General features: G+C 50.0%; 7 protein-coding genes across 10 annotated transcripts; 3 read left to right on the forward strand and 4 right to left on the reverse strand.

The window, feature by feature from the left end:
* Positions 1–1,435: 1,435 nt before the first annotated feature.
* On the reverse strand, positions 1,436–3,796 carry PV10_00857 (uncharacterized protein). Its single transcript, XM_016364983.1, has one exon. It carries the CDS (start codon positions 3,785–3,787, stop codon positions 1,595–1,597), a length of 2,193 nt encoding a protein of 730 aa, XP_016228632.1. The 5' UTR covers positions 3,788–3,796; the 3' UTR covers positions 1,436–1,594.
* A 193-nt stretch (positions 3,797–3,989) lies between these two features.
* Positions 3,990–6,874, reverse strand: PV10_00858 (uncharacterized protein). Its single transcript, XM_016364984.1, has 4 exons — positions 6,119–6,874; positions 5,459–5,635; positions 4,620–5,405; positions 3,990–4,564 (listed from the first exon to the last, which is right to left on the reverse strand). Exons 2-4 carry the CDS (start codon positions 5,512–5,514, stop codon positions 4,342–4,344), a joined length of 1,065 nt encoding a protein of 354 aa, XP_016228633.1. The 5' UTR covers positions 5,515–5,635; positions 6,119–6,874; the 3' UTR covers positions 3,990–4,341.
* Positions 6,875–7,392: 518 nt separating this feature from the next.
* On the forward strand, positions 7,393–10,224 carry PV10_00859. 3 transcript variants are annotated; one of them, XM_016364985.1, is made up of 3 exons: positions 7,393–8,166; positions 8,214–8,521; positions 8,569–10,224. In XM_016364985.1, the coding sequence occupies exons 1-3, from the start codon at positions 8,089–8,091 to the stop codon at positions 9,893–9,895; spliced, it is 1,713 nt and encodes a 570-aa protein (XP_016228634.1). In that variant the 5' UTR covers positions 7,393–8,088; the 3' UTR covers positions 9,896–10,224. The 3 variants fall into 3 exon arrangements, with proteins under 3 accessions (XP_016228634.1, XP_016228635.1, XP_016228636.1); XM_016364986.1 differs by having other exon boundaries at positions 7,393–8,521; XM_016364987.1 differs by having other exon boundaries at positions 8,214–10,224.
* A 73-nt stretch (positions 10,225–10,297) lies between these two features.
* On the reverse strand, positions 10,298–13,765 carry PV10_00860 (molybdenum cofactor biosynthesis protein A). Its single transcript, XM_016364988.1, has 2 exons — positions 12,200–13,765; positions 10,298–11,980 (listed from the first exon to the last, which is right to left on the reverse strand). Exons 1-2 carry the CDS (start codon positions 13,569–13,571, stop codon positions 10,476–10,478), a joined length of 2,877 nt encoding a protein of 958 aa, XP_016228637.1. The 5' UTR covers positions 13,572–13,765; the 3' UTR covers positions 10,298–10,475.
* Positions 13,766–15,499: 1,734 nt separating this feature from the next.
* PV10_00861 (uncharacterized protein) lies at positions 15,500–18,503 on the forward strand. The gene is made up of 3 exons (XM_016364989.1): positions 15,500–15,748; positions 15,820–17,447; positions 17,506–18,503. Exons 2-3 carry the CDS (start codon positions 16,568–16,570, stop codon positions 18,297–18,299), a joined length of 1,674 nt encoding a protein of 557 aa, XP_016228638.1. The 5' UTR covers positions 15,500–15,748; positions 15,820–16,567; the 3' UTR covers positions 18,300–18,503.
* A 451-nt stretch (positions 18,504–18,954) lies between these two features.
* Positions 18,955–22,715, forward strand: PV10_00862 (uncharacterized protein). Its single transcript, XM_016364990.1, has one exon. It carries the CDS (start codon positions 19,331–19,333, stop codon positions 22,445–22,447), a length of 3,117 nt encoding a protein of 1,038 aa, XP_016228639.1. The 5' UTR covers positions 18,955–19,330; the 3' UTR covers positions 22,448–22,715.
* Positions 22,676–27,207, reverse strand: PV10_00863. 2 transcript variants are annotated; one of them, XM_016364991.1, is made up of 5 exons: positions 26,676–27,207; positions 26,555–26,613; positions 24,271–26,494; positions 24,108–24,216; positions 22,676–24,053 (listed from the first exon to the last, which is right to left on the reverse strand). In XM_016364991.1, the coding sequence occupies exons 1-5, from the start codon at positions 26,713–26,715 to the stop codon at positions 23,864–23,866; spliced, it is 2,622 nt and encodes an 873-aa protein (XP_016228640.1). In that variant the 5' UTR covers positions 26,716–27,207; the 3' UTR covers positions 22,676–23,863. The 2 variants fall into 2 exon arrangements, with proteins under 2 accessions (XP_016228640.1, XP_016228641.1); XM_016364992.1 differs by having other exon boundaries at positions 22,676–24,216.
* Between the last annotated feature and the right edge of the window lie 674 nt (positions 27,208–27,881).

A 27,881-nucleotide genomic window follows, 5' to 3' on the forward strand; every position in this document is an offset into this window, starting at 1 on the left:
TCCGTTGTGAGGCCAAGTGCTCACCTGCTTGTGGGCGGCCTGCCAACGTAGTCTTAGTGGCAGTCAGTATCTGTATCTAAATGGGTCGGTGTCACTTACAGTGACTGACGCTAAATATTGGCACCCCACCTGACTTTTTTACTTTGACGCGTAAATCGTATATTGCAATACAACTTCAGTAAGTAATGCCTCAACCACGGAGGCCGCTACAGGCTATTGACGTAAATATATAGCCTAGTAAGGAGTTAACTCTATATAAACGCGCTTTAATCTAGGGTGCCCGGGCTATAGGTGCCTCCTGGAGCTAGATTTATCATACCTTCGACGTACCTAAGTCTACCGCGCGTAACACCATCCAGCAGTCACCGCATCGCGTCAACTAAATCTCAAAACAACGCCCTAGGCGACCTTATATTTATACTGATCGTGATAAGCGGGCAATTCTACGCGTAGTACGCGCAAAAACGACTATCTCCTTCACTAGGATTCGCCTTAAAACTAGCCTAGAGTTTAGTAGGTAAACCCTACGCGTAATACTCGCTAAATATAATATTAGGTACTGGATTGCGAAGAAGAGGCCCCTCCTAACGCCAGCGAATACGAGAAATAGGCTAGCCTAGTATTCCCAGCGAAAAGATTTCTCAACTGAGGAGTGGAAGTCAATTATATTTAGTAATGAATGCTCTCTCGAAAGAGGTACTAGTAAAAGGCCTACTTAGGTCTTCCGTACACCCTCTTAGAAGTGGAATAAGGAGATAATTAAGCCTTATTTAAAAGGAAGAGATATCTCTATTATAGTCTAGGGTGCTATTTAGATAGGAGGACGCTTAAACCTAGTAGTAATAGTACGTAATATCGAGAGTACCCGAGGAGGCTTTATAGCGAGGTCCTATAGGGCTATACTAGATGAATATCTCACCTAGTACTAGTCACTAGGAATGATATTTATATAGGATAACGCGCCTATCTATATAGCCCAAATTATTAAGGATTAGTTTAAGGATTATACAATTCCACTACTTAATTAGCCGCTATATTCACTAGATTTGAACCTAATCGAGACAGTCTAGGCGATCCTGAAGAACGAGATAATTAGGAAATATCCTTATCTTCTCGACGCTAGTAAATCGTAGGAGGCCCTTGACGCATTCGCTAAAGTAATCGTGGATACCTGGGATGGTATACACCAGGAGATAATTAATAATTGCATTAAGAGCCTAGATACTAGGGTGAATGGCGTCCTATAGGCAAAAGGGTAGTATACACGCCACTAAACGGCGATATCGTAAAAACTTCGCTTCTACGAGAGAGATAATTGGCTAGGCTATATTTTGATAGTATTTGTAATAAAATCAGGCTATAAATGGCGATACAGCATTAATTTTGGTGGGAATACCATATACTTACTGAGATTTTGGAGGTGGGGGGTGCCAATATTTAACGTCATTTACTGTACGTGCCAGGAATTTTAAGCATGCCATCCTCAGTTCCATTTCCCATATCCCATGCCATCTGTGAAGAATTCTCTATATTGTATAGAATTTGATAGTACAATGCAAGAGATCCCACCTCTTGCCAGCATTCATTCACGAAATTAGTCTACGCTGGAAGCATCGTTCCCATCGTCTGAACCCTCATCGTCATATCCAAAACCCTCGCCTTCGTGTACTTCGTCTTCCAACCCGCCAATCAGGTATTTCTCACCCTTTCCTTCTGACCCATCAGCGACTGCGTTGCCGTCTTGAACTTCACAATTCTGTAATGTTGACTTGCTTCCGATTTTGGCCTTCTTGCCCACCACCATGTTGGTGAGGACGCACTTGTCGCCGATTGTAGCACCTGACATGATGACGCATCCGGTGATCCGAGTTCCCGTGCCAATGGCCACAGACGCCCCAATAACGCTGGACTTGATGACGCATTGAGTCGCGATAGTGCTATTGCTATCGATCAGAGTGTCGGCTCGGGAGATTGTCACTCGTGGTGCGACCGTCACCGTGGGATGAACTTTTGCCTGGTGCGCAAAAGGGGAAACTGGCAAACGCGCTGCAGTGGATTCTTCAATTGAAGGAATCTTAGCGAGTGACATCGACACTGAGAGAATGAGAGGTGTGTTGTCAACCCGACGCACGAGGGGCGCGTCAGGTGCTGAGGGCAGAATGTATGAAAGAATGGGTGGAACACCGGGGATAGGGCCGTTTTCTAGTTGGTCGTCTTGGTCTGGTGACAAAATACTGTCCTCTGGATCAGCATGCACACGAGATGCGAGATGAGCGGTTCGTTGTTGAATAGGCTCCGCATTCTGCTTGTAGTCAGAGATCTGTGTGCTGCTGAGAGACAAAAGATCAATGTCTTCCTCGACCGGCCGATCGTGAGCATGAAGGTTAAGAGTTTCCTGAGTTGTTCCGTTGTCGAACAGTTTCCGAGCCCCAACCCTTGCTCGGTAGGCAGGTTTGCGCCATTCGGCCTTTGCCCATGTCCCGACCAGGTCCTCACTAACTGATTCAAAGTCCTCGTTGAGCTTTGCAAACTCTTTCACCCAGAAGGGAAAGAAGTAGATGTGAGAGTCTCGATACTTTGTCAGACATTTGATGGCTCCGTGTCTCCTCAGTAGTGAATGGCGTATCTTCCATGACTTGTCTCTTTCTGTCTGCTCCCATAGTTCAGACATTGGCATTGTCCAGACCAGCTTTCTCAGCGCACCTTGTCTGGGGACGGCTTGGGACTTAGAAAGAGGAAGATCGTGTGTTGGATCCAGCTTCGCTGTGCACATGAAATCACATTCTTCTCCTTTGACGCTTTCTTCTCTGTCCACGGTATTGTACCAGATTGAGAGGCCACCTCGCCTGCCACGAGGGTCAGCTCCCTGCGACGAAAGTTCACCACGTGGAGCATCCAAGGTGGAATTACTAGAACGACCAAGGCCACCAAGGGCGTCAAGCCGGGTCAAGTAGGTTTCCAGAAATGACTCTCCCGGAATGTCGCAGACAAGATCACATGGTAACAGCAGGAAGTCTGATTTGATGGCTGCTTGGACTTCTGGCAGCCTCAGTAGTTGGGCTGTCGCTGTTTCGAACTCGAGCTCTTTAGGGGCGAGAAGATCGGGAGACGGAGAAGGAAGTGATGTGAGGTAGGGGTTTTGCGCCAGGGCTGCGGCTATGGGGTCTTTGGCAGTTGGAGGAGTAATGAGAGTGATGTCGGTCACTCCCATTCGATAACACCAATCCAAGACATACCAGATGATGGGTCGATTGGCAACCTCGACGAGAGCCTTGGGAAATTCGGCCGGTACGCTAGTGAAAGAGCTGAGGCCAATTCCAGGTCCACATAGGATCAATGCCTGGAAGCCGGTTTGTGGCATTTTTGCCGTGGCTGGCTTGGGCACTGAGTCTGAGTTGGTGGAATATTTTATGGCGAAATGTGGAGATGAGTCATATGACCGAGGGATGGGCAAGACTGAGCAGGCGATGTTGCGCAAAGGAGAAGCTGTTCGCGGCCCCGTCGGAACAGGATCTTCAAAATCCTGATCAAGACTGAGCGGGCGATAGAGAGATGGCGCTGCAGGCTGGTATGGGGGAGTAGCTCCTAGAACACCGACGCGCCCTCGAACGATGGAGGAAAGGCGGAGAAATTGGATGCGTGGGTTGAGGGATGATCGAAGGCCAACGCTCGCGACCCTGCCGGTCTCCTGGATCTGTTGAAGGTCGTTGGCGAGGGAGTCTATACCGTCAACGTCACCGAGAAGACTGATGGAGGATTGTGCTTGGTTTGTGAAACGCTGCTGCATGTAGGCTGAAGAAGTGTTTTTTTGCTCATCACGAGCGTTGGACGTCAAGACAAGTTTGCCGGATGTCTTGGCGCCGGATCTGAAGCGGAGGCAACGCAGGCGGCTGGGAGCAAAGATGGAAGCCACCACAGAAAATATGAGAGTAGATAGATAGGCAAGCCACAACTTCATCCTGTCAACGATTACTCTCAAGATCGTGTCTACAATGGTGAAGATGAGTCTACAGAAAAGACTGGTAATTTCCTGGAATTAGTCACTCCATCAATGAGTGGTTCAGGATAAAACACATCCAGTAGCTAGTAACCCTGAGTTGGAGTTGGCTGAACCAATAACCTGGAATCTTTGCCATCCCAATGCCTAAACTCGACGTCTTCTCCCAATGAGGCGTCGAGTCCAACTGGATGCTACTGTACAACAGCAATTGGTGACTGTGTCCTCGATGCTATGAACAGCCCAATGCAATCATCATCTCCGTGAGGTCACGTTTTGGTTGCTTGCCCGTGATACTGATACATCTTTGCAACCACTGTGAATCTCGATTCTCGTTCCGAGCTTTAGCCCTGTTGGAGTTGTGCTTCGAGACGATCGCGCGCTGTAGAGCTGGCCGACTTCTGATCAGACGCAGATGATTCTCCATTCTCGTTCTTGTCTTCCTTCTCCCACTTGCGCTCGAACACGTCGTTGATGGCGTCCTGAATGACATGAACGTTGTAGTCGATCAAGCCTTTCTTGTCCTTGGCCTCGGGATTCTTGATGTAAGCAACGAGGCAGAGGTATCTAGAAGCCTGTAAGTATGTGTCTCTCACGCTCGTCAGGCGGGCAGCCACGTTACCTGTTGATCTCCTTCAGATAGATCATGGTTCCATCTTGGATTGTCATAGAGGACTCGGCTTCTTCCATCTGCTCGCCGAGGGTTCGTCTCTCGCTGCGTTCGTAAGAGAACAGGTCGGTGATGTCGACGATGACGTCAATGTAGTCGGAACACATCTCATAGACTTCCATGTCAATGGGTCTAGTGTCGCTCGCGACGTAGATCTTGCTGAGAATATCAAACAGATACGCCTTGGCCATACCACTCTTGTTGACCAGCACATTAAGCAAGGTCTCTAGGGTGTCGAGCTGGGGGATCAATTTCTGAATGACTTTGCTGAAAGCCTCGAAGATGGAGTGATCGTAGATTGAGGTCAAGTGGTAGCTGACATTGGGATTGATGTAGCCTTGGTCACTCAGCTCATCCCCAACACGTTGCACAATGTCCTGAAAGATGTCGGCCTTGAACTCGTCGTTGAGACTGTCAATCTTGTGGACAAAGACTTCGACGTTGATGTGAGGGAAGGTGGTCTGGAGGTTGAGAATGGTGGTAGTGAGACGATTCAGGGATTCCGAGTAGTCATCCTGTGCATCAATCACCCAGACAAGTGCGCCGATCTCAGAGAAGATCTCGGTGGTGTCGAAGGTGGGATCGAAGTAGTCGAGCTGTCCAGGGAAATCCCAGACTTGAAAGTCCATGAACGAGTGCATAGAGTCTTTCTGGATGCGAGTAGTTGACTCAAGAAAGAGAGTCTCCTGGGGTGGGAGCTTGTGGAACACCACACTGGTGATTGATGACTTTCCGCTCCTGGACGGGTTAGCTGCGGTGACGAGACAAAAATCAGGGAGAGAGACACTTACCGACGCTGGCCCATCAAGAGGAGACGGGGCTTGTTCTGTCGAAGTTTGCGGTCCATGTTGAAACGAGGATCGGTTGGATCTGGTGGAGAGGGATGTCGCTTAAGGATGGCAGGGATTCCTGAGGCGGCCTGGATCTTCAGATCTTCTTCTTCATCTCTCGGGGTCTTAAGGAATGGTCTGATAGGAGTATGGTCAGTCTTTGGAGGCTCACTGGACTGCAACGCGAGATTGAGATTGCGATTGAGATGAGCAGCGTTCAGTCGATCAATGAGGCTATCACCAGATTCTGAGCGACCTAGATGAATATCCTGACCGGAATCACAAGCTGAGTCTCGGCGCTTTTGCAGTTTTTGCACCTCTTGCACCTCTTGCACCGCTGCCTGATCCCCCTCGCGAGGAGGAGACTCTTGGCGCTGCTCTCGCATCATCATGACATCGTCTGCAGTGGAATGCTCTGCCATGATGCTGCCAACTTTGGGTACGTGCAATGTTGACAAGGAGAAGGGACGGGCGCGGATAGATACAGTAACGCTAGAAGTACAGTGCTCCTAGTAAGGGCGAACAATTGCCATATTCGCGACATGGACGCGCACGTGGGACTCGGTGTGGCAGAATTCATGGGCAACGACTGGAAAGCAATGGCAAAGCAAGATCACTCACAATCAAAGCTTGTCGTCTGGACTGTTCTTTCATCAACTTGGGATGCTTGACAATTAATGCTTGCAAGCGACCTCTATAACAAACACACATTCATGTGAATAGCTCTCACGCTCGACTTGATATTTTGTGACGAGATTTGAGGGATGGTGATTGAGGTCTAAATTGGAGACTCAAATGATAAACTTGATGTAGCAGACTGAGACGATAGAGTATCTATTTTCCAGGAGGTTCCTTGCTTCCGCGAGGCCTCGAAGTTATCTGACTTTGCGACCTGATGTTGGTGTCTTCGTTGATGGCTGATTCAAAGACTTTGAATGATATCAGCAAGCCTGGGAGAAGGAAGGTCGATGTCGCTGAGTGCTTGTGGTCGGAAAACGGGCTATTGATTTTCCGGGGACTGGGGTACAGCCTTGGCACCAGCTTGCGATATCATCTACCTGCACCTTGTCACACGAAGATGCGGGCTTGGGGTGGCTTAAAGTCTAGGTGCTCTCCGGCCCCTCAAGCCCCTTTAGTCTCCTTCTATGCCCCTGTGGCTTTGACGTGGTTGGGCCGAATCTGGGGCCGAAGGTGCCGAACAATCCTGCCGTTTTAACCAGAACTTGTGCTGTTGTCGAGATGAGCCTCGCCTAATCGCCTCACTCACATATTTCCCAAACAAGAGATATCTGAGCGACTGGTCGGTCAGAATGGTTGCCCTTGTCCAGGACATCCCAGGTCAAGACTGGTGGTCCCCGTAGGATGTTAAGACCTCAGAGGGCCAGTGGGTGATCGTGATTCAATGCCCAGATAGAACCTTGAGAACCGCGAGTGAGGACCTTGAGCCGAGATATCAACTTTTCGGCTCAAACCTTGGATTCACACGGGAGATCTCGCGATGCACAAGGGTGGAACGTGGACTGGTTACACCTTACCTACGGTAGGTACGACGAAATATTTACATGACAAACTACGAGGCAACGATCTTGAAAGCAGTCGCGGTCTGGAATACTAGGTACCCAGTCTCTAGCCATACCTAATAGCTGCCAGAGCCACTCATAAATAGCCTGATAAGCAGGTACGATAGCTAAGGGACATACCTAAAAATGGTGAAGGGTAGTCTCCACTGCAGGGTCCTTCGGGCTTCTCGCCAGTTATATTGCCTGGAAGTCTCGGCTTAACCAGCAAGGGCTTCGCCTCCGGGTGTTCCTCCACCAAACGGTCACTCCCGCATCTGCAAGTTGTCATCCTGCGACGTCATGTTGATACCGTCTCGGCCTCTATCTCTCCTCTACCACTCAAAACAGGTACTAATCACTAAATCGTTGACAAACTTCGGCCCAACATTTCCATCCCAAATGACAAGCCCACGGAAGCCAACTAGGCTACGAATCCTCTTCGAGTCGAGGACAATCCCTAGCGTGTCGTGTCACCGCTGTTTGCTCCAATAATGCCAGTTGTTGAGTCTCTTCAGTCATGGCTGTTCCATGGATGATGAAACAATTATTCCATGGGCCGAGGACTCCCTAGATGGCCCAAGCTCATCAGGGTGACCCTCCAGCGACTTGCCTCTCTCTCTCCGAACCCTGCCCATTCCGCAAACAGCGATACCGCTTATCGATACGCGATCACATCCCTGACCAAATATACAAATCATCCTCCACACACCACGAGAATGTTCCCTCGCACCCTGCAACTTCGGAGCTTTCTTCTTCGGGAGAATCTGACATAACTCTGGGAGGCACAGGATTCTATTCTTCCCCGGTATTTGCCATCGATTGTATTATCTAAGGCTGCAGTCAGCGCCTCGTTCCTCCCTTTGTCAACTCCCTCGTCCTCACATTCATCCTCGCCAGCTGCCTATTCATATGGCACCTCATCTCTCTTGAGAACAGGAGAGAAGGTGCCTCATCACTCTCAGACCCTCCAGACTCGATTGTCTCCCATTCCTACTACGCTCGCTACATCCCTCCCACGATCCATTGGGAAACATGGCGACACCCCTGTCACCCCAGCCTTATACGCTGTTAGACTTGCCAGACGAGCTCAAACTACAAATTGTAAACAATGTAAGTCTCCTTCTTGTCTAGAGGCTTGGGGTTTGACAAGAGAATAGCTTGACAAGAAGAGAGATTTATACAATCTGTCAAGAACATGCCGTGTCCTAGAGGATATGACAATGCGGAGGCTCTACTTGAATGTGGATCTCGGAATCCCTCTCACCGGTGCAAGACATTCTAGAGCCCCTATTCTAAGGCCACCAGTCACCCAGTCAATGAGACATCTTGCGATCAGGAGTTCAGCTGGTGACATAACCAGGTCTTTCTCGAGTTCTCGTCACAGCCCTTGGGGACCAGAATCGGCCAGGGATCTACTCATGAACATATTTGAATCTATCTCACCAAATCAACTATCCACCTTTAAGTAAGGTTCGCCCCACTGCGTTACGAGGCTGTATCTGATATCCACAGGTTCCTTCACCCAACTCCTTTAAGAGGCGATGTTCTTGACGTCCTCACCACCCAGCATAATTCATCTCTCCAACAACTATCTTTCTACGAGATCGACACCTTCGTTGCCGAAAACCTGGTCCCCACAAATTTATCCGTTCTCGACTCAAGGACAGTCAACGACGGTGAGGTTGTCAGCAAGATCATCACTTCTAACAGAGGTACCCTCCAACAATTACGACTGGGGCAAGAGAAGCACCTTCTGAGCGGTTATGGCATCCATCGGACAGCCTTCCTCCGCCATCTTCCTCAACCCAGCCAAAATTTCTTCACATCAGCATACGGGCTTGAGAACATGCCCCGTCTACGTGATCTATCCCTTCATGGCCTCAACTTGATCGCCCTTCGCCCCTCCTCTATACCTCAGGCCCTTGCCTTTTGCCGATTGGAGCGTCTATGCCTAGAGTCTTGTCCAGGAAGTGCAGAGTTACTCGAATCCATCGCAGCCACATTCCACTGGTCCTCGACATCTGCACATGCCCCCAGTCCTCGTCAATCACCCCTACTGAAACATTTTATTCTTCGGAGCGAGGAGCCAAGCAATGCGCTCAAGGACTCCCTGATTCGCTTTCTTTGCTCTTTCAGTGGCCTCGAGACCTTGTCCCTTCTGTTTGAGAACGCCACCATCCTCGAACGCCCAAGCACTTTCCTCTGTGACCATGGGTCGACGATGCGCTCCCTCGTACTAGAATCTCGCATTCAGCCACGTGAGCATCTGAGCCTTGATACATCTCGGCCTTTTGGTGTGGGTGGTTACAGCCAAGACCTATGGGAAGAGTCCATCAATGATATTGCAAGGCTCTGTCCAAACCTTGTTGAGCTCGGCATGGGCTTTCCCTGGAATGACGAGATTGTCCGAATACGCAGGACTCTTCTTCCTACCCTCAAACACCTCCGGACCATCCACATTCGAAATTTCCCCGAAAATAATGTATTCTCTCAACTCGGCGATTATACGATCAAGGAATATGCCACCAAATTCATAGAATGGGTCTTCCCAGCCCTCGTTGGTGGTGCTCGACCAGCTCTCGAGCATTTCGCCATGGGTCCCACTTTGTATGAGACACGAATGAACATGCATCCAGGGATGTACTCATCTGCTGGCAACAACCGCTCACGCAGTTCCGCACCCGAATATTTGCGTACACATCACTTCGCCATGGACTGGGCCAAAACTCGATTCGGTCGGTGGAGTCCTATGATTACACCCGTCACTGAGCGATGGGTGGAGGAGTCGGAAGACATGAGACCTCTAGCAGGTATTTTCGAGCAGGTTTGGTTGAGGTAATGCGATTCAGACCAAGATCAGGGGTGGTCTGGAGACATTAGGGCCATGGGAGCACGAGCATTTGCGAGATCTAGCATATACCGACCAGCCACGGGGACGTCCCGGATTTTTATTCAAAGCATAGCAAGCGAGGTATTGGGTAGATGATTTGAGGACATGACTCATGATAGAGTATAATTGAACGACTTATAGAGTCTTTGGTAAAACTAAAACTGGGTGGGTGGTTCACTCGACTAGACGACATCGGCTCTTTCACAGTCGACGCTTAGAACTGGTGGATGAAATTAATGGAATATTATTTGCTGCACTCCTCCTTACTAGAATTCTTCCCATCATTTTTTCCTAGCAGATGATCGTAACCTCTGTTATTTTGTTTCTCTGTAATGTTTTTCTTATTTTAATCCAAGCCACACCGCTTATAGATAGCTTTGGTATATAATATACATATATTAGAATACATTTATATTCGCAAACCGTGGGTAGTACAACATGCACGTCTCCTCGACAGGATCAACACCATAGTGCTCAAACGTCATCATCATCATCATCATCAATATCAAATTCCCGTCGAGACGCCAGTCTAGGATCGAGAACGATGTCCACGAAGATGTTCGCGACGAGATGCGCGATGTCGCAAGTAGCGCTCGACCCGAGCCAGATATAAATCTTCACGTGTCACGTTCCCCCTTTTCACCAATCTGTACAAAGGGGTTTCGGCTTGATCTGTTGTGCCTTTTGATCCAATTTTGTTGCCCCAAAGGTCTGATTCGAGAATTCCTTTATCAAATTCGTCTTGTTTTTGCTGCGTGTACCGCAACATTTCCTGTTCGTAAAAGGTCTGTGCTGACGATGTTGGTGGTGATGGTGTTGACGGTGGTGATGGTGGTGATGGTGGTGGTGATGCTGGGTGTGAAGAATGTTGGGTCTGTGCCGTTCCTAGCATACTCGTACTGAGTTTATCGTTGGTTGAGGGGTCGGTACTGGCGTTTTCAGGATGGAATGTCTCTTGACTGCTGTCGTTGTGGTGGGAAGTGGATGGATTGATTTCGTCCTCTTCTTCTGGGAGACCCCGTCTCGTCGTAGGTTCTTCCCTCGACCTGTGCTTGGGAATCGTTGATTGATTGTTGCGTTCGGGTGCACCATGTCCGTCTCTATTTAGGTTCGGTCTGTGTATCCTATTCTGTGGCACGGGGCGAATCCGCCCCTGGTCCCATGAATAGGTCCAATCGCCACTCTTGCCGCCTGCTTTGGCAACGACACGAACTGAGGTCAATTCCATGGCTTTATCGACTCCTTTGAGCATATCATACATGGTGAGGCCGGTGACCGACGCAGCTGTCATTGCTTCCATCTCGACTCCTGTCTTACCCTCACAGTCTACTGTGGCTGTGATGATCACTCCACCATAAGTGTACGTTCCAGGGGGCAGCCTGTGACGGGCCTGATCTGGAGGCTTTGTGCCACTGAAAGGAAGAAGGTCGATGGTGACGCCTGTGATATTAAGTGCCGGATGGGCCAGCGGGATCAAGTCCGCCGTCTTTTTTGCAGCCTGAATGCCTGCAACGCGCGCAACTGCAATTGCATCGCCTTTTTGAAGTCGTGCCTCATCCAGAGCCTCGAAGGTATCAGGGTGCGAAAACCCGAGAAAACAAAATGCCGTCGCAGATCTTCTCGTTGAGACTTTGTCCGCGATGGAAACCATGTGAGCTTGCGACTGGTTATCCAAGTGGTTGAGGCGAGGCACAGTGGGAGACGGCTTTGAGACAGGGATCCGCTCGAAGCGCAGGAGCTTTGCGCTATAACGAATCTTGGGCTTGGTGTGGGTGATGAATCGAAAAGCAGACTGATTGTGGACAGGCCGAAACGTAGCTGCCGACGAAGAGTGACTGAAATCTCTGCGACTGGCCGAGCCCGTCCTACTAAGTGTGGTCATGGATCTAGAATTGGAAAACATGCTTGTCGGTCTTTGGTGGAGCAGATGGAGTGGAATGGTCGATGAGGAGGCGCCATGAAGTTCATGTGACAGCGAGGGTGGGAATGCTGATGGTGTGGCATGGAGTGATCCCAATGAATTGGTAGCTTCATCTACAAGCACGGTATAGTTAGTCACAAGTGCAAGGTCCACAAGATATCAAAGGCTGGCCTGAGCGAAGGCCCCAAGAGATGAGACAGAGACAGAAGGGGCATGATAATGTTCGCTACATGGATTATAGGTCCACCAGATATGTCCTCATTTATGCCCTCTCGTCCCTGCCCATACAGCTCGTCAAGTGAGGGATGGGAATGAGAATGACGTTCACCCACCAATTAGAATCATGGGCCTGTTTTTCATGGTTTCCAATTCACCAATGCCAGCATGCTTTTCTTTCTTGTTTTTGACGGCCATACCAATCACATCGAGCAAGCTGGCTTCCTTCTCTGATAAGCCCAGCTGCCCGGTGCTCCCCGGAAGTTGTTGACGACGGTCCATTTCGAGCTGTTTGATCGACTCCATCGCATGAACATCGATAGGTTGACCGTTGTTGGACTCGCGGAGGATGTCTCTCAAGGAGACCTCTGCGTTGCCAAAGAGACAGACTTTTAAATTCCCGTCACCAGTAATGCGCAGCCGGTTGCAGGTGCCGCAGAAGTTATGGGTCATACTGGTGATGAAGCCCATGCGACCTGTAAAGCCTGGAATTTGATACGTCTTGCTGGTGTCGTTTTTATGGTCTTGGACCTTTTGCACAGTAGGGTACTTTTGGCGGATCAAAGCAAGCATCTCCTCAAAGCTGAGCATCTTTTTTTCCGACCACTTGTTACCGTCGAAGGGCATGTATTCGATGAAGCGGACTTCCAGGTCTTGATCTCGTCCTAGCTCAACAAAGGGTACGATTTCTCGTTCGTTTAGGCCACGCATAACAACGCAGTTGATCTTGAGCTTGATACCAGCACCAAGCTTGTTCATTTCTAGTATACGATTGATTGATTTCATGACAGCATCATGGCCATTTCGTCGAGTCATAATCTGGAATTGAAAAGGGTCGAGTGTGTCGAGACTTAGATTGACCCCAGTAAGGCCAGACTCTACCAGAGAGTCCAGCTTACGATGAAGTGATATACCGTTGGTTGTGATACACAATTCTCTGAGACCATTGTTTTTTAATTGACCAATCTGATGTACGAGATCGAGTATGTCTTTCCGAACGGTAGGTTCCCCCCCCGTTAGGCGAATCTTGTTTACCCCTTGATTGACGAATAGTTCCGAAAGATACACTATCTCTGGGGTGGTCAGGAGATGGTCTGGAGGTGACAAGGGGACACCTTCTTCTGGCATGCAATATAGACATCGTAGGTTGCATCGTTCGGTAACAGAAATTCGGAGATAGTTGTGTTGTCGAGCATAGTTGTCGGTAAGGAAAGAGGAAAAGGATCGAGGTTTGGGATCGTTTCTTAGATTGTCAAGACGAGATTCATTCTTGCGAGGTGGCTCATGGTCTTGTTGCTGTTTGGGTTCGACAGCATGGGGTCGCCACCGTGGACGTTCTGAATCGACAGGGTGTTGAGGCGGGGTAGCGTCTGTGGCAAGAGCTCGGTGAGATGCTACACGCTGTGACAACCTCGAATGGTGAAAGGATTGCGGTCTTGTTTGTCGTATCAAAGCCGCAATCATCTGTTTGAAGGTTACTTCGGCCATGATAGAAGGAGATAGGGTGGCGATGAGAAGGTCTGTGTTTGAGGCATAGGATGAGGCAGCTTATATCATCTTTCTGGCAGCGGGTTATCGATTAGCCTTGCAGCCGACGTACAAAGTTAATAGAGAGAGGAGGTCGATTGTAAAGAGGAGGCCGCCATTCGCAGAAGTAATTGACCACAGATAGAGATGGCTTTAGTCATAGTAAGAAGGAATAAAAACCGACAAGCACCGGACCATCTCCGAACCAGAACATAGGATTGGAGAGATTTCACGTGACTCCAGGGTCAAGATTGGCCAGTGACTTTGGCACTAGCATGTACCTACCTATTTCTGCAGTACTTACAGCCTGAAGCATAGGATATCACGGATGTCCAGATTGGTCTTGGGTCATAGTTTGTCAGTAACAAATGAGTCCTGCACCCTGTAGCGTGTTGGTCTGACTGTGAAGGGTGCAATTAGGAGGCTCGTGGTTCGAATCCACGCGGGGGAGATCTTTTTTCCACTTTTTTGGCCTTTTGTTTGTGTGAAGTTCGTTCTTTTTTGATCTTCTTAGGTGCCAGCATCTTTCATCAATGCCTCGTCGTGTTTTTGTTTTCTACAGTAGTCTCCACCCTGTACAATGCAAACCCAATTTGCGATCGTATTAGACTACGATGGCCCTTTACGTGACCGCCGTACGCGGGTGAGAAACTCAAGGCCAAGATGGCTAGGAAAGAATCTGGCGGAATGACGGACGTCAAGAAGTTCCAAGCAAAGAACACTCTCGACCACTGCTGTAAGGTACATCTGGTCGACGAGAGCTGTTTTCAATAACCTTTTCCTACATTGCGAGACGCGGCATAACATGAGAACAGGCTTCGGCTGCAAGGATTGTGGCTACGTTGATGAACCAAAAGATAAAGTCCGCTCTCATATCCTTAGGGAGCACGGTCGACACGAAGAGCCAACTGGAGCATCCAAGGCATTCGCCCTCTATTCACGCGCACGATATCAAGAAAGTGACCCCTCGGCGCGTGATATCCCACGGGCTGCATTCTGGACCAGAGGCAGGAACAGCGCAATTCAGTCAGCCGAGAGTTCCTGCCCGGAGTGTGGCACCCTCATCGTACCATACACGAAAATCGGCAGGTAGGTACCTACCAAGGTAGCGAGTCGCAGCTGCGACTGACGCGAAGTCGCCTACAGAGCTCTAGAAATCACTTCTATGCACTCTCTCCAGGGCACCCTCCACAAGACCATGTTGCTAGATTCAAGCATTCATTGTCCTCACAGTATGCTTTATTTCAAAGACCAAGGAAAAACACAGTGATGTTCAAGGCCTACCAGGTCCACTCGATAATATCGATAATCACGTGATTGTCGTAACGACCCAGTCGACAGGGCCGGAGAAATAATCTGCCGTGGGAGGCTGATTGTCCAATCGTTAGTGATGTTGGTGATGCCAGTGACGTAAGATGTCTTTGTGCCAGGTTTGATCTTTACATTCTGCCGAAACAAGATGGAGTGTCCTGGACGAATACCTGGGCCGCTCCCAAAGTCTAAAATAATAGGCTGTGATTGTTCACGGGAGTAAAGGCCGGGATACTCAGAACTATGAATCCGGTGTTATTCATACTCCACCGGCAAGACATGACGTGGGAAGACATGCAAGGTCCAGTGTTCAATGGCTAAGTTTAGGAGACGCTATTCAGAAATGGTCAAGGGCCGCATTACCAGTGATACAGTAACGGACCCTTTGCGCACGATGCAGCCCTTTACACGGATTATGCTTCGACGTTGGGAGCTGAAAGTGGACGAGTCAAAAGAAGATTCTGGACCTGCCACGTCAATTTGAGCAAATTTTGGAAGATTACTAGTTAGCTGATGTTGTTTTGGGTTTGTCGACACATGTCGCAGAAGATGCAATAATTCATGTCGACGTAGTACAAGGACAGTAGTTGGAATTGATTGTGCATTCGTGGCATTGCATTTCTGTTGCATTTCTGAAATGATTTCATGGAACAAACGACCATCCTCCGGTGATAAGAAAAGTGCCAATGTGCCATGGCTTATCTTGGGGCTCGGCGATCCAGTGACGGCGGCCTGAAGATGCAAGCGGCGCTGAGAAATTGCTGAGACTTGAGAACTGATTGTCGATCTTCGGTCTTGGGAGCGCCGACCGAGCCGATGGAGCCCACGTGAGTACGGAGACTACAGCTCCAAGGGACCCTATTGGTTCCTATTGGACCCTATTTGACGATTTTTCCAGGCAGACAGGATACCAGAGCAGAGGAGTGGCTCAGAGAGACACAAACTGACACTTGGCTGGCAAAGGCTAAAGCATTGTGAGCCGCTGGGACCTCACTGGGCCTTCTGGAGCCACTGGAGCCACTGGAGCACGAGCAGGAGGCGTGAGGGGGCTGTGCAGTGACGGCAGTCTGCAAGTCCACGCCGAGCCGACGTTGTGCCACTGGTTGCATTACCCGAGCCAAATTTCTAGGTGCCGGATATGCCTGGTTTTGGGTAAGTTTAGGTGGAGGATTGGGAGACACTCTGTGCAGCCACTCTGCCACTCTGCCACTCTGCCACTGTAGCCCGACTGGTCGTGCCAACTGGGCCAACGACTTGTCCTCTCCATTCTGCCACACACCGCAGCCGCAGCCGCAGGCACTGGCTCTCCTGCACTCCTGGCGCTCGCACCTCTCCATTCAGTCCTCCCACTTTTACTCTCCCTTCACTCTGTCAAGGCCGTTTGCCCTGTCCGCTTCTCCTACTTTTCCAACCTTCATCGTCGCTACCACCTGATCCTCCTTCCAACCCACCTTTCGTTCTTTACATCGATCCCCATCTCTTCCATCTACCATCTCAACAACAACACCATCACCATCAAATCCCAATCCCTCCGACGTTGATGACAATTACATAGCACGGTCCCTCCAGATTCAGATCTCGATTTAGAGGCTTGGGCCGCCCAGACAGGCAGCCGAACTCCACGCGCTATCCTTCGCTTCCCGACCATGAGTCTCAACATGTCCAACATCAATACTTCTTTTGATGATTACGATTCATTTCTCAATCTCGATAACGACTTCACCACTCAAGGAACATCGCCTTCCATCAAGACTGGCCGCATGCAAACTCCTCAATCCACCTCCGCTACAACCTTTGCCTCAACCTCCACTCCTCAATCCTTCCCTCAGCCAAGCTTCGATTACACGAGCCACCATCAACAGACTGGCTTCACCTCTGGTGCTCTAGCCAACACCATTGCGGTGAACAAAGCCACTGGTCTGCAATATTATGAAGGCAATGGTGGCTTTATCATGCCCACCGAGACCCTGAATATCCCCCTCAGCAACTTGGACGAATTCGACTTTGCTCGACCTGATATGGACTTTGAGACTGACTCTCCTATGCTATACACCGAACAATCCTCTGGACAGACACAATTTGTTAGCCCCAACACTCTTTTGGCCCACGAGAACGCCATTCCTCAGCGAATTTACCCTGGCATGCATAGCCAACAAGCCGCCCAAGCAAAGGCACAGCAGGCTCAGAAGCAGCAGATGGCCCTTCAGCAACCCCCTACCCGACCAGACGGCCAGAAGCCTCTCCCAAGTCCTGTCAAGACCCAGCCTATCAAAGACCCCTTGGTCGAAGAAAGCATTTCTAAAGTTTTGAGCCGCATGCGACAAGCCAGTGTGAGCTCAAGTGACAAGGACATGGATACCTCTCTCAATGGCATGTCCCACATGGCTCGTATCAAGAAAGATGAAGAAGACATGGATGAAGACGAGAGGCTGTTGGCCAGCGAGGAAGGCAAGAAGCTTTCAAGTAAGGAGCGACGTCAGCTTCGCAACAAGGTGTCAGCACGTGCATTCCGTTCGCGACGCAAGGGTAAGTTCATTTTCATCTACTCTCCTTTTCACACAATTGTCCACTAAAGTCTGTATAGAATACATTGGTCAATTGGAAGGTGAGGTTGCGACCAAGGTCCAAGAAGCCAGCGAACTTCGACAACAGAACGAACAACTTCGTGAAGAGAACAATCGTTTGACCGATCTCACACGAATGCTTCTATCCTCCCAAGCCTTTTCAGGCTTCTTGCAAGAACTCAGTCAATCTGGTCTTCCTGCCAACAGCGGTCAAGCCAGCGGCCAACCCGCCAAGCAGGTCAGATCACAGTCTCAGACCGCATCCCAGCCTCAACCTCAACCACGTCACAAGGATGTCAGTGCTCATGATGCCTCCCAGCAGATGCATTTCCAGCAGCCTCAGATCGGTATGACATTGGTTCCCGAAGTTCCAGTCGATCTATCAGCAATGCAGACTTCCAACGGATGGATGGCAACTGTGCCAACCTCGGACTATCAAGTCTATGCTGTTACAGATCTACCACAAGGCCCAGTCCTCGATCTGGAGAGCCTCAGGGGCAAACCCACGCCTAGCTGTAACATGGCTAGCCGGAGCAAAGATATTCCCCAGCTTGATCAGACAAACGAAAGCTTGGCATCATCTGTGGACAAGGAAGAGCAGGCAGTGGATGATAGTGTTGTTCTCGACCCCGATTCCTTTGCCTTGTACTTCACGACTCCCGTTAAGGTCACATCAGAGCTTGAATCCACACCCCCACCCAAGCTTGTTGCTACGTTATCAGTAACTGAGCAGATGGCCGAACTGAATAAGATGTGCGCAGTTTTAGATGAAAGCTGTGCACGCCTCGCTACTCATATCATGCACATGCAATGAAGGACGGGGCGGAAGGCAACACGGGCGGTCGAGCTTTACTAGTCGGTCGAGAGGGTTTGTTTGATTTATTCTAGGACTTGAATGTACATTTTGTTCGAACATGACCTTAAAATTCGTACTGCATTAACCAGACTTGAAAATGCATGAGATGTGAAAAGTGACGTTAGTAATTGGTTACTATTTAGTTGTTGTGGTGTACGGTGGTAGGTATCGTTGTGTAGACGGTGACATGCACCAGCCTGCGCTCACTTTTTCCGGAGCCGCTCCAAAACTTTTTGGTAACGTCGTGCACCTCACTTTCGACACTCGCAACAAATTTCTGTGTCTGCTTTCAAGTTTTGCACCAGCTCTTTCATCCTGGTTTCTTCTCTACTCATTCATTTTGAATTACCCTCATTCTCTGTCGCCTCTATTGCCGCTTGCCGCAGTATCGAGAGCGGACCTCGATCACACTGGCTTTTGCAGCCTTTGGCGCCCTTGGTCGACGACTCGTCCTCCCAGCGTCTGGCAAAGCCAACCAGTCGGCGTCCCCTATCTCTTATTTTCTTGAATATGATATACATCCGCATGGTCAGCCTGTAATCGTCCACTGGCAGAGTGCCAGACACTATTTGCAACTTCGCCGCTTTTGCTTCTCACAGCACCCACGCAATCGACTCCCAACCTTCTTCCCATTCGCAAAGCCTGCTCGAAATCACAAGCCACATACAGGAATACTCTCCAAGCCAGCTCAACACGACTGGCCACCCAAAAGAGTGCTACCAAAATCAGACAGCAGCGGACCATCAGAACCAGCTCGACGCCCACAACCACCCAAAAGAAAGCCACCAGGATTAGACAGAAGAGTGCCATCAAAGCAACTCAGAACATTTCCATCAAAACTAGTCAGAAAATTTCCATCATTACCAGCTCCCCACCGCCGGCCACCCAAAAGACGGCTTCCAAAACCACCTCGATACTCCAGGCCGCACAGAACCCGGTCCTCAAATCCAGCTGAACGCCAGTTCCTACCTAGAATAGCGTATTTCTTCATGCGCAGAAAGATCCTAGGCATCAGTAAAACAGCGCACCGACAGATAATGCAACATCACAAACCCGTTGCCAATTCGATCGGCATCAAAACATCCTTCTTCTTCCAATTCATCACTACTCCGACCTCAGACACTCCGGGCACCGCCATTCTAGTCCATTTTGACAATAAAAGATACATCTTCGGTGAGGTCGTCGAAGGCACACAAAGAGCAACTATTCAGCTGGGTATTTCTCTGAAGAAAGTGCGTGGCCTGTTCCTCACAGGCAAAACAGCATGGAGCAATGGTGGACTCCTTGGCCTTATCCTAAGTCTTTCTGAAATACAGAAAGAGGATATCGAAGCAAAGGACATTGACCAGCGACCTAGGATGGACGTCTATGGCGGCCCGAAGCAATTACACAGTCTTGCATGTGCGAGGAGGTTCATTTTCCGTACCGGCATGCCTCTGTCTGTCCACGAGGCCACCCCGGGCCCTACGAGCCAGGAGCCGGATTTCGAGGATGAAAACATCCGGGTCTGGGCAATAGCTACTAAACTGACGTTGCCAGGATCTACAGAAAAGCCTTCCTTTGACGACTCTGATTTCTCCGACGAGGAGAGTGAGCGGCTGCTAAACTATGATGCCAATGATGGCCAAGCGCATCTTGAACAGGGCCTGCGAAGAGACGTTGTCAACAACATGTTCGATTCTAAATGGCGTACCAACGAAGTGGTGCGACTGAAATTGGGTGAGGTCAATCTCCCAGCTCGTGTCTGGGTCAAAGACTCCGAGACAAAGCAACTCACATCGCGCGCAATCCTCAGCCTGGACAACATCGCTCCCCTGACTCTTGAGACCGAAGTCCTGGTCAGAAAACCCTGGCCTGCGTCTATAGTTGAAAATCTCCCTCCGCCTGCAAATCTTCCTCACCACGTTTCTATGTCGTACATCGTAAAGGGCCACCCACAGCGCGGCAAATTCGATCCCACCAAAGCCAAAGCCCTAGGCCTTCGTCCTGGGCCTGTCTTTGCAAAACTGGCCGCCGGCGAGTCTGTTCAGTCTGACACTGGTGTCACTGTTACGCCAGAGATGGTAATGGGCCCGACCACACCCAGCAAGGGCCTGGCCATCTTTGACCTCCCCTCGTCTGCTTATCTTCCCGAACTTGAGCGGCAGATTGACGAGCATCCCTCTCTTCTCGATGGCGTTGAAACCTGTGTCTGGATCTTTGATGATAATTTGGTTGGTACTGAAAGATTTCGACGCCTCCTGTCAAGATTGAACGAGGTGCGGCATGTATTTTCCCACCCTCACCTTTGCAAAGACCACATAGTACATCAGTCTAGTGCCATGTCTATGCAACGGTTGTCCAAGATTGCTCCAGGCTATTTCTCCACTCCTCGCTTCAACAGGGAGACTGGATATACAACATCACGACATTATGATCCCATGTTGGCCAATTATGTGGGAGAATCATTTGAGCGCGGCTCTCAGGCCACTGTCGCCAAGCGAGGAAGGAAGATGTACATTGAGCCCGCTTTCAGAGTGGATGATCAAGAGGTGCCTCCCAACTTTGATCCTCAACAAGAAACAGCGAATCTTGATCAGCATGTTGTGGATCTGTTGCCCAAAGACGTTGTGGATCAATCACCAGAAATCGCACATGTCCACCAAGCTGGTCTTACTGAGCCAGAAATAATTACATTAGGAACAGGTTCTTCTTTACCATCCAAGTACAGAAATGTTTCCGCTGTCATGCTTCGAATGCCTGCCGATATGGGAAACTATCTCTTCGATTGTGGAGAAGGTACTCTAGGCCAGCTGCGTCGAATGTTCGATGGACATCAACTTGACCAGATCTTGTGTGATCTCAAAGCGATTTGGATCTCGCATCTTCACGCAGACCACCATCTCGGCCTTGCGATGCTTCTCAGAGCTGCCGATTTAGCTCGCAAAAGAAGGGCCCGAGCAACACACAAACTCATTTTACCTCCCCCGATGCTCATTTCCGACTCCAAAATTATCATGTACATGGATGAATATAGCGATATACTCGGCCGGAAACCAGGTCAACTTTATGAGCCTGTGATATGCAATGGGCACCGTGCTCCCCGTTTGTATGGGAAAATTTGTGATTTTAAGAAGAATGGGGTCCCGATCCGGCTCCTTGAGACAGTACGGGTTTTACACTGTTATGGCGCGCTAGCAGTTTCTGTCACGTTCGACAACAACTTCAAGTTCTCATACAGTGGAGACTGTCGACCTAGCGACCATTTCTGCGAGATTGGACAGAATTCAGACGTACTGGTGCACGAGGCCACATTTGACGATGAGATGCAACAAGATGCAAAGGCCAAAAAACATTCGACAACCGGCGAAGCTTTGGGAGTTGCCATCAAAATGAAAGCCAAGAACCTCATTCTCACCCATTTTAGCCAGAGATATCAGAAAATCCCGGTCCTGAGTAATGTTAAGATGCCGTCGACGGATCCGGGGGAGCTACCCATCGACCTCGATGACGAAGAGCAGGTAGGTGGACTCGACTCTATAGAGACGGAGCCCTCGAAATCCATGCGTCCGTCCTCGTCGTCGTCGTCGTCGCCGTCGGACATGGCGAAGCAGCCCATGGATACGAATACATCGGTCGCCGATAAATTGCCCATCGCCATCGCCTTTGATCTGATGCGGATAAGGGTATCGCAGATTGCACCGATGAAGAAGTACTTTCCCGCCATCTCGCGCATGTTCAGTCTCCTCGAAGAAAAATCCGAGCAAGAGAGACAAGAGCGGGCGGCCACGGATCATCCAAAAAAGCCACCAAAAGAGGAAGCGAAAAACCCCAACCCCTCGGGAGGCAAAAAACAGCTTGCTAAGCGGGAAAAGGACCCTAAGTCGCAACAAGCGAATGCTACTACCAAGAGAAAACAGAAGAAGACTGTTGTTACAGACTCAGCCAAAGAGTCTCAAACCGGTGATCTCGCAAAGCCCATGTCCCCGAAGAAGAAGAGAAGTGAGAGTGGATCGCCAGTGCCCGCGATTTCAGCTGATGGTGGGACAGATCAAACGCTGGGTTCGCCTCCTCCCAGCCCCTCCGGCAAGAAGCGAAAGGTCAGCAAAGATGAAAGCGCAACGTAGCCCAACAGAAGAACAAGTAGTTGTCCAATGATTGAAACACGGCCATGCCTCGATATAGCTTGAGATCCTCGCATGGGCTGTTGAAAAAAAGGGGCTTGTTCCAGTATAAGAGCTGGCGAAGAGGCCGGTGTGATGACACCATCACTATCTACCGTGACGCGTATACTTCATTCATTCCATACGACAATGGAAACTTCAAGAATCATTCCACGCCTGAATTAAGGGCGCTTAACAACACTTTACACTTTTGGTGGGTTTTCTCATTCGACCAGTTCATTGTGACCAAATAATCGGTCTCTCTACGTACTGTAGCTAAATCGAGGCCCCTTCTTCATCCGAGGTCACGCTCTTGCGTCCTCGCTTGGCTCGGCATCTTCTAATACAAAAAGGTTTGGGCATACATGAATTCTTTCGGTCTCTCTCTGTGTCTCAAGTTGCTGGGTCCGGGGTATGAATGACGCAGACAATATTGTGTCAAGGGGTATCGGGTAGACATTGGGTAGTGGGGGTTGGTGCTCCAAACGATTGGGGGGTTCCGGGGAGAAAAGGGGTAAGGCTGGGGTAACTGGGGTGGTGATGATGAAGTGGGGAGGACATCCGTATAGAGCTGCTGGATTCTCCGTATCGTTGCTGAGGGAGAGGGTTTAGTGGTTTGTCGTCCCTCTGCCCTCCAAAGGCCAATACATCGTGAACCGGATGCTGGGGTCATGCAGCCGCCGTACTATAACAAAACTCGAGCAATTAAGGATAGAAATTGGGTCCAAGCCGTACGTCGGTTCCATAGACGGCTGTGATGAGTTTCCAGGACGTCCTCCACAAATCTGACTCGATGGCTGTTGCAACTGGAGTGGTCGAATCCGCGCCGGAGAAGTCGATTTTGGGTGTTGTGCAAATGACGCGCCTATGCGGTCCTGATAGGAGACGCGGGCCCAACGACAATCTCACCTTGTAGCGCAGACGGACGACGGAAAGACTGCGCCAGACTCCACAATGTGCTCAGGTGCAAGCATTGTCGAGGGAAGGTCATGTGGGTAAGGGTCCACACGACAAAGTCTGTTCAAAGGCTCTCGAGAGTCAGGCGAGATGGCTGGGCACTAGCGTGTGGCATCTCCGATCAAGGCTAATGACAGCTTGACTGGCCACAGACTCAGTTATGCCTGTCTTGTCGAACATATGATCGTCTCTGGCCTGGATGTCTGGGTCATTGTCGTCGGTTTGAGCAATCAAGGTATTAGCCTGAGATGAGAAATGACCTTGACAAACACGGGATCAGCGCTCTAACGTGGGGTTGGAATGGTGCGATGTGTGCTGTAAGGGGTTGGTGCTGGGCTATGTTGGGCAAGGTGATACTGGGGTGGCGTTGACGGAGCCGGGGAAGGGGGTGGGTTGTAGTTAAAAATACTCTGGATATCAAGTTCATGAGGCGTTCATGATATTACCTTGATACTGAGTTTGGCGCTTGACTTGTTCTCTGGCCCAACGAGCGGCGGTGATTGTGCGCGATGAGTATTCGCGAGAAGAGCGGGTTTCCTTGATGATTTTGGTGACCCAGTCTTGTCGATAGTAGTTTGCCAGAGAGCCATCAGGAAAGGCCTCACTCAAATCGCTAGTCAAGGTCAGTATAACAACATTTCGTTAGGGGGAAGGAGAGGCTTCTTACGCAATGATGCCCATGCACGCTCGAAGAAGGCCTTCGTTGTGGTTCATATCGCGAGACACGGTCTCCAGGAACTCCATGATGGGCTGGATGTAGTTTTGCAACAGTGACACTGCGAATGTTAGACATGTTCAGAGTTAGATGAAGGGATATCCCGAGTACATACCTTTAGGAGTACCCTTGAAGGCCAAAATGAGTCCCGACCAAGCATCGGCAATACCAGATCGCAGCGAGACAATGTAATCGAGCATGTCAAAAGAAACGTCGTTTGACACAGACACGTTGTTTGCTTGCTGTAGGACCTGGGCGACCACTGAGACATAGGTTTCAAAATGTTCGCCGATGCTAGTAGCGACATCGCCGAAGCACTCCAAAATGGGAGGTTTCAATGAATTGGTCAACTTCTCCGATCGCAAGTTGTTGAGGAGATAGTTCATAAAGGTGTCGCAATATGGCTGAGCCTTGTCTTCAAGGGCACGGACGATGTCACTCACCAAGCCGACGGCCAGTGAGCACATGTCCGGAACGTCTTGATTGCCCAACGCATTGTAGAGGTACGGAACAAAAGAATCCATGTACTTGAGGAAGTCACCAGCCAAAGCGTTGGCCAATCCGCTGACGATCTGGAAAATGACTTCAGGCACACTGGTGTTACCACTGGCGTTGAGCACGTCCAAACTGCTCTGCATGACTCGATCGGCTTGGGGAGCAATGTTCTGCTCCAGTCTCTGGACGATTGCAAGCAGAACGCTACTAAGGCTGACTTGCAATTCCTCAAGGGTGATCTTGTCATCGATGCTGACAATCTGCTTCTGCATTGGAATTGTGTTTTCGAGTCGCTGAATGATAACATTGGACAACTCGGCGACGATCTGGAGGCTGTCGTGGGCAGCATTGGTGACAAAGCCACTGAGGACTTCATAGGCTGCGGTACGCAGCTGGTTGTTGGCGCCCTCTTTCTCAGTGACAGCAAGCAGCGAGGTGACGCTGTCCTGGAAGTGGGGTGTCAGCTGGTTGGAAGGAGCTCCTTCCTCTCCTACAAAACGTTCTGTCAAATTGAGAAGGGCCAGGCAGCAAGACGCTGCAATCTTGGGGTTGCTCATCAAACCACCAAACAGAGCTGACATCAGAGGTTGCAGATGGGTCGAAGGGTCGATGCAATCGGAGCAGTAATCACAGATTCTGCTGAGAGCAAAGGCAGCCGAGTCCTGCACTTGAGGCACAGGGTCTTGCATCATTGCAATCAGAACAGGTAGAGCTTGCTTGACGAGAGGATCCAGGGTTTTGATGTCTGGGCCATCCATGATGGCACCAAAGGACGAGACGGCGGCATCTCGCTTGTTCCATTCGTCGCTTCGCAGGTTGTTCTCGACAAAATTGAGGACGGCAGGGACCATGTCGTTGCCGATGGTCTGGGCATAAAGCTGGAGGCACTGGTATGAGGCTCGTGCGGTGTTGTACTCATCATCGGCATCATCCTCGGAGACTTTGGTCATGAGTTGCAAAAGCACGGGCACCACCTCTCGAGCAGCGACTCTGGCAAAGTGGAAATAGGGTCGGAGTTCGGTGGAGCCTTCCTGTTGGGCCTGCTGGTTGTCATCTTCGATGCTGATTTCCTCCTCGCAGACGGTGCACCAAAATTCAATGGCAAGCTTGGCAACATCTTCTTCGTCATTCTTCATGCCGGCAATTGTGAGACCGAAGAGAGCCTTCTCCATGTAAAATCTCATCTTGTCATAGTAGATGCCCATGATGCGGTTCAAGCAGCCAAAGGCGGCAGCCTGAACACGGGTATCGGGAGATTGTGTAGCCTCGCAGACGACTTGCATGATGTAGTTTCGCTCGCCCTCATTTTCAAAGTTGCTTCGGATGAACTCGGTGGCGTCTGAGAGAGCGGACAAGGCGGACAGCCTTACGTCTTGATTAGGCTCTTCTTTTCTGGCGCCTTGGACAACGGCGGTGAGGATGGCATTGGAGTAGCCGACGAGAGCTTCTCGTAGCTCAAGATCTTCCGATTCACAGATGAAGCCGATGGCAGTCAAGCTAGATTGCTTGAGTTTGTCTTCGCCGGAACCGACATTGTGGACGAGAGCGGGGAGCAAGTCGGGCCACTCGTTACGAGGTAATTCGATGGCGGCGATGGTCGCAATCAATTGTGCTGCCGAGTTTGCGGCTTGGGGCGAAGAAGAGAGGGTCTTGAGGGCAAGTTCCTTGACTTGACCTTTGATCTGAGGGTCAACTCCCTGTAACCATCTTCCTTGGACTTCTCTTAACCGAGTTACATCACGGTAACTGAAGGCGTTTTTCAGAGCGAGACCGGCGGCCTGGCGCACGGGGCCACTGGCTTGATCATTGGCAAGTTCTCGGGAAAGGATGGAAAGGTACTCGGACTGTGATCAGGGTGTTAGAACGGGAGACCGCATGATGTAGAGGGCGGGGAGAAGACGTACAAAGTTACCCTCGCTGGCCTGTCTCAGCTGTTCTTCTGCGTTACCACGAACTGCGGCATCTGAAGATGCAAGTCAGCCAACCGAGTTATTAAGGCAGGTTGAATCCTAAAGGTGGACTTACCAGGAGAAAAGGTGCTCTCCAACACCGATTTGACATCCATGGTTGTGTCGCTGAAACAGCGGTCTATGGCGGAGAGAGGGGGTCAAATTGTGGTCTTGGATGGATCAAAATCAGGGCGAAAATGGTGGGTGGATTGATGGCAATGGACTGGCCGGAGGGGAAAGAGCGTGAAAGTGGGTTGCTGTGGCCGAGACAACCAAATCAGACAGGTTGAAGGTGAGGAGGAAAAGGAACAGGAACAAGGACAGTGGTAGTTGATTGCAGCAAGTGAAATGGAATTGAACAGGGAGAGTGAGAGACTTGATGAGCAGTAGTAAGTAGTAGGTCAAGAAGTTGCAGTTGTGTGGTTTCTGGAATCCTGGGATTCTGTGAGAGTGATTGGTGGGTTGAGTGTCAGTAGCAGGAGTCCAAAAGAAACTCAGGGTAGGATACTTCCAATTGTTACTACTTACTTAGGATGAGTGACTTGGGCGAGTCGCTTGGCCAGTGTGTCTATGCTTATGGTGGTTCAAAACTAGGTATGTATGGCTAGATTCACTTCAATAACTACTTAAGTAAGTACCTAGTAACCTCCTCAAACCATGTTCATGTTGATGTAGCGAGGCGACTTCAACACCTAAATCGCCTTTGTTATCACAGAATAATTGTAGCCAAATAGGTACTGAAGTGATCACCTGAGTACATCGTAGACCAGAAAGGAGGAACCAACAATTCGCAAAGTGGGATGTTTCGAGGGGCCGAGGGGCTTTTGCGCCTTGGAAGTGTGGGTGCCCCCTACACTATTTTGCTCAAGGCGCCTAACTATTTAGAAGGCCCTCGGGCCCGAGGCTGTCACTTATTAGACGTCGTTTGGTGGACTGCTGCCTACTTAAGCTTAATTTCCAGTGCACAGTGCACCTGCAGGACAGGCTTAAGGTTCACTGGCGTACTCTTCTGTAGTCTACACTTGGCCCCCAATTGCCATTCTACTTATTAGACACCGCTACTCTGAAAGGTCATCATCCATCACCTGTCAGGCATTCATCGTTGCAATGGACGCGTGACTTGGTGACATTTGGGCAGAAGAGCCTCCATTTCTTCACCCTCGTGTGTTGATCGATATTCGATATTGCTGATATTTTGCCGAGATGGGAATTGACGTAACACTTGTCCAGGTTCACCGTCAACCGCGTGCCTATCGGTTGGAATGGCGAGAACGGGTAGTGC

This window comes from Exophiala mesophila (assembly GCF_000836275.1).
Source record: "Exophiala mesophila strain CBS 40295 unplaced genomic scaffold supercont1.1, whole genome shotgun sequence".
NCBI lineage: Eukaryota > Fungi > Ascomycota > Eurotiomycetes > Chaetothyriales > Herpotrichiellaceae > Exophiala > Exophiala mesophila.

Coding starts and splice junctions, on each gene's coding strand:
- PV10_00857 (XM_016364983.1), bottom strand. CDS start 3,787: ATGCAGCAGCGTTTCACAAACCAAGCACAATCCTCCATCAGTCTTCTC.
- PV10_00858 (XM_016364984.1), bottom strand. CDS start 5,514: ATGGACCGCAAACTTCGACAGAACAAGCCCCGTCTCCTCTTGATGGGC. Junction 5,406..5,458: donor CTCTTGATGGGCCAGCGTCG/GTAAGTGTCTCT, acceptor TAACCCGTCCAG/GAGCGGAAAGTCATCAATCA. Junction 4,565..4,619: donor TATCTGAAGGAGATCAACAG/GTAACGTGGCTG, acceptor ACAGGCTTCTAG/ATACCTCTGCCTCGTTGCTT.
- PV10_00859 (XM_016364985.1), top strand. CDS start 8,089: ATGGCGACACCCCTGTCACCCCAGCCTTATACGCTGTTAGACTTGCCA. Junction 8,167..8,213: donor AACTACAAATTGTAAACAAT/GTAAGTCTCCTT, acceptor ACAAGAGAATAG/CTTGACAAGAAGAGAGATTT. Junction 8,522..8,568: donor AATCAACTATCCACCTTTAA/GTAAGGTTCGCC, acceptor TGATATCCACAG/GTTCCTTCACCCAACTCCTT.
- PV10_00860 (XM_016364988.1), bottom strand. CDS start 13,571: ATGGCCGAAGTAACCTTCAAACAGATGATTGCGGCTTTGATACGACAA. Junction 11,981..12,199: donor CAGGCCCATGATTCTAATTG/GTGGGTGAACGT, acceptor CCGTGCTTGTAG/ATGAAGCTACCAATTCATTG.
- PV10_00861 (XM_016364989.1), top strand. CDS start 16,568: ATGAGTCTCAACATGTCCAACATCAATACTTCTTTTGATGATTACGAT. Junction 17,448..17,505: donor ATTCCGTTCGCGACGCAAGG/GTAAGTTCATTT, acceptor AAGTCTGTATAG/AATACATTGGTCAATTGGAA.
- PV10_00862 (XM_016364990.1), top strand. CDS start 19,331: ATGCGCAGAAAGATCCTAGGCATCAGTAAAACAGCGCACCGACAGATA.
- PV10_00863 (XM_016364991.1), bottom strand. CDS start 26,715: ATGGATGTCAAATCGGTGTTGGAGAGCACCTTTTCTCCTG. Junction 24,217..24,270: donor CTTCAAGGGTACTCCTAAAG/GTATGTACTCGG, acceptor TAACATTCGCAG/TGTCACTGTTGCAAAACTAC. Junction 24,054..24,107: donor GCGTGCATGGGCATCATTGC/GTAAGAAGCCTC, acceptor GACCTTGACTAG/CGATTTGAGTGAGGCCTTTC.